The 4,205-nt window shown below is 38.8% G+C and overlaps 1 protein-coding gene across 1 annotated transcript; it reads right to left on the bottom strand.

Annotated features, from left to right (window-relative positions):
- Window positions 1-351: 351 nt before the first annotated feature.
- LOC134187145 (uncharacterized) lies at window positions 352-2,505 on the bottom strand. The gene is made up of 7 exons (XM_062655262.1): window positions 2,334-2,505; window positions 1,798-1,890; window positions 1,620-1,745; window positions 1,380-1,472; window positions 1,199-1,300; window positions 895-1,141; window positions 352-835 (listed from the first exon to the last, which is right to left on the bottom strand). Exons 1-7 carry the CDS (start codon window positions 2,503-2,505, stop codon window positions 676-678), a joined length of 993 nt encoding a protein of 330 aa, XP_062511246.1. The 3' UTR covers window positions 352-675.
- Window positions 2,506-4,205: the final 1,700 nt, after the last annotated feature.

Raw genomic sequence — 4,205 nt, 5'->3', positions numbered from 1 at the left:
GAATGGGCTAGACCATTGTTGCCTGCACGTTGCTCAGTTTTTGCTTGGCCAGTAGACGATGTCTTGTCTGGAGATTTTAAAGAGACGGTAACTGTATATGGGGACGTTGTAGTGTTTGTTAGAGCACTAGACGAAAAAGTTGGTGGAATTGTGATGAGTCTTTTAAAGAATGATGATATTGTTGCCTGCATTGACAAAGATCCTTTACTTGGTTGCTGGAGTTTTTTGAGGAGAGGTGATGTGTTTTGCTGTGTTATAGAGGAGACAAATGATGTAGTTTTCTGGATCCTGGTGTTGAAGCTCGAAGAAGGATGAAGTTCTGGGTTGAGTGTCTCTAGGATCAAGGACAAGTGATGTCGTTGGTTGACTTGATTGAACTAATGTACATACATTAGATTGGGTTGTTGTTGTGCAGACAGTTGTGGTAAAAGTAGACACAAATGTTGTATTGGAGTAAGTCCAGGTGTTGTAGTGGAGACAGAAGTTGTAGTATCTGATAGAGCTTCAAAGGATGCAGATGTTGCAGATACAGATTGATGTCCTTGCTTTTGTTTGGAGATGTTTCATTCTTGCAGTGCTTGCCATGATGGCATTTGCTGTGGCAAGAAACACCACTTCGGACACAAGGACACGGTCTAGCTGACAGACAACCTTTTTTGCATTTGCAATGGTATGCTACACGTTTTCCTTGTCTTGGTCTGGCCAGTCTTGCTGCTCTCGTAATGAAATTTGGCTATCACTTTGCCAGTTGTTGTCATCAAGACCTTCAATTTTCCCAGAATACTTCTCCAAGGTGCTTTCATCATACAGCCTGTCTATAACTCCATGCAATGACCTGTTTTGAGAATTATGTTCCTCACTTGTTGAAAAACAAATTTGAATTGCTACACTTACCTCAAACGGTACGAGAATCGCTTAGTCCCTTTAACTTCAACTATTACAGCTGGCAGCCTTGGAAGATCAGATGTTCGGTCTTGAGTTGGAATCTTGATTGTGACATATTCTCCTACAAGGTGAGCTTGTAGGCGCACACGCTTGTTTCTTGTCTGCTTCTTTATTTGATTTTGAGCTGCTTGTTTGTAATGTACTAATGCTCTTTTCCTCCTCTGAACATGCTGTGCACTTGTCCCTAACCAGCCATCTGAAGTAGCAAGTTAAGATTTAACACATGCACATCAATGTGTGTAGTATTGCATACCTCTGGTGTCATCATCACTAGTGACAATTTCAGAAGCACATTGAACAGTAGAACTGTTAATGACACTATCATCAGACAGTACACACACGTACTGGTATTCATCTGAATGAACAGTATGTACACTGTCACTCAAGTAATCGTGCATGGTCTTAATTAAGACTGTTGTTGGGTGTCACCTCACCTTCACTACTCTCCACTGTCTTGACACCTTCAAGACTATCTTTAGCAGGACCAAACTCAATTCTTCTCTCAATTGAAGGGTCATAGAAATCACCTGCAAACATCACATGCATCAAGATGTGTCCGTGTGTGTGTGTGTGTGTGTGTGTGTGTGTGTGTGTGTGTGTGTGTGTGTGTGTGTGTGTGTGTGTGTGTGTGTGTTTGTGTCAACAAAATGAACACATTGTTTCTGTTGGCAGACCTTCTTTACTTTCTGAGATTGTGCTGACATTGTCTTCACTAGCAATAGACTCAAAATCATTATGGCAATTGTCGCTCTTGTTCTTAGCAGCAGCATCACTAACACCAACTACTGATACATCAGAAACTTGAAGTTGCCATCACATTTTGGCATGTATGTAAGTAACTAAGTTTCACACCTTCATTACTTTCTGGAACAGTACTGGCATTGTCAAACACATCACTGGCATCAAACTCAAATTCATTGAGAATGGGAGCACCATCAATATCAACTAGTTTACAATATAAAATTAATGGAAACTCTACAGTACCACAAAATCTGTATATTTAGCTTTGTAGTTATATGTAACAATATATCCATTTATCCATCGACTTATATCCTTCCATTTATCCATCCATGATGTATGCATTCATCCATCCATCTACCCATTCACCTATCCATTGATCCATCTGTCCACATATAATCCTCCATGCACATATAATCCTCAATGCACATATACATTATAATTATGTATTCAATTGTAGATTCATGCAAGACTACATACGATCAGGAATACTGCTAGCACCAACTTCATATGGTGACGTTTTAATGGCACTATGCCTTTGGGCATTCATAGCATCTTTGTAAAGAATAAAAGAAATGTATGCGTTTAATTATTGTACAACTTTCAATATGAAGACAGTTATACATTGGATTGATGGAAGATAACTTGACCATCCTGTTCCTGAGTACTCTGCTCTTCTAACTGCGAGCATGTGATGGACAGTCCTGTGTGCCTGCTCCACAAGACCCTGTGACTGTGGATGACGAGGCCGGCCAGTGATAATCTGGCACTGGCCAGGCCATTATCTAACAACTCGTCGAATGATCTACAATGAAGAGACATGATAGCTGATATATGTCGTGAAGCAAACAAAACCAATATTTCACCTTATTACAAAATTCGCTACCATTGTCGTGCTGTAAGATGACAGGTAGGCCCACAACGCTGAAAACATGTGTTATTAAACACTTAGCCACTTCTGATGCTTTCTTTCTTTGCTGTGACCACAAAAAATTGAACTTCTTAAAGTGGTCAATATAGTGCCCAATCCATTTCAACTCTCCATCACAATCATGGCTCATGTCTATGAGATCGACCTGCCCTCTTCTCATAAACCCAGGAGACAGGATTGGCTTTACATGAGCAATAGACTTCTGAGCAGTTTTGCAGGCACACAGTAGGCATGTCTTAACAAATTCTCTGACAGCAGGCCTTGTAATGCCTACGTATTGCTCTTGAACCTACAGCACATGTGCAAGTGTTATAAAAGTGACACAGATTCACATTAAACATGGCTAATCCTGGACATGGGATGTTGAGAACATTCCCCTGTTGTAGTGTTGCCAAATTGCCCCATGCAAACACATAAGTTATTGACATGCTCATTAGTCATGCCGACATAAATTTCATCCATGCAGAAACGAAGCAGTTCTCACTGCAGTCAACCCATGACACAGCATGTATAACTTATCCTTCCAAATCTAAGATGTACATATCAATCCAGTTGGCGACCCCAGTATAAGAGCAAAACCATTACACGTACATCAGAGAATACTTTCTGATATCCGGCATGCACTCTTGTGCCTTCATGAATGGTCTTCAAAATTTGGTATATCTCAGGCACAGTTGCCACCCTTCTCCAACTTCCCAGCAATGAAAGTTTTGTTTCTCTGTCCTATTGAAAAGAATATAATATTTCAAAATTTTTGGGTCAAATGAAATCATTATGAACACATGTATAGTTTACCAACAAGGATTAGTAGCTAGGTTTCCTCAAACTTGAGTTCCCAGATTTTCTAAATCTTACTACTAAAGTAAGTCTATTCTGAACACTGTAGGATTGAGTACATAACAAGAAGAAACATCATGATACCTATGGCATGTCCTGACAAAACACATTACATAGTCACTCATAAGTCAAAGAGCTGCTGCAATCAGTTGTCAAATCATACATGTTTGGCTAGCTTGCTTGTTCCAGCCATTGTAGTTACCAGCATATATGCAGTATGCAATAAATACCATATGTTAGAACACATCACTGTAACTCAGTTGTAGATAGTTATGTCAATACAGCTTTAATGTAATATGATTGTAACGATTGTGGTTCTACTTTGCCACAAATGAACATTTTCTTGGAACAAGTGTATTTTATTAAAGCAATTATACCCATAATATCTTAAAGCTCCAACACGTAGCCTTTTCATCTGACTAAACTTTACATTCATGTGACTTTAAAAAGATATACCACTGTATTGATGAACAGACATGCAATTGAGTACTGTACATGTCCATTTACACAAAATTGACTGCATATAATGAAATAGCAACAAAAATTTTTAAATTTTTTACTATAAATGGTATGAAAAACAAAACTCTATAGGATGTTTAATTGACGTTTGTATCAATTTAATACCTATTAATTAACCTTTCAGTCATGTAATTGCTATTGCAACTTACCTTTGGTGCTGGGGCACAAAGAACACCTGAAAGAGCTAGTAGTGGAAGGTCCACTACTGAGAATCCTTTACTTTTGACATAAAAGC

Source organism: Corticium candelabrum, chromosome 11 (genome assembly GCF_963422355.1).
Source record: "Corticium candelabrum chromosome 11, ooCorCand1.1, whole genome shotgun sequence".
In the NCBI taxonomy this organism is placed as follows: domain Eukaryota; kingdom Metazoa; phylum Porifera; class Homoscleromorpha; order Homosclerophorida; family Plakinidae; genus Corticium; species Corticium candelabrum.
This window is presented reverse-complemented; position numbering and strand designations above follow the sequence as displayed.

What these genes read in the sequence shown, in the direction of transcription:
- LOC134187145 (XM_062655262.1), bottom strand. Translation starts at nt 2,505, where the DNA reads ATGTCTCTTCATTGTAGATCATTCGACGAGTTGTTAGATAATGGCCTG. An exon ending in GAGTACTCAGGAACAGGATG is followed by an intron (nt 1,891 to 2,333) that starts GTCAAGTTATCT and finishes ATTGTAAACTAG; the next exon opens with TTGATATTGATGGTGCTCCC. An exon ending in AATCTCAGAAAGTAAAGAAG is followed by an intron (nt 1,473 to 1,619) that starts GTCTGCCAACAG and finishes TGATGTTTGCAG; the next exon opens with GTGATTTCTATGACCCTTCA.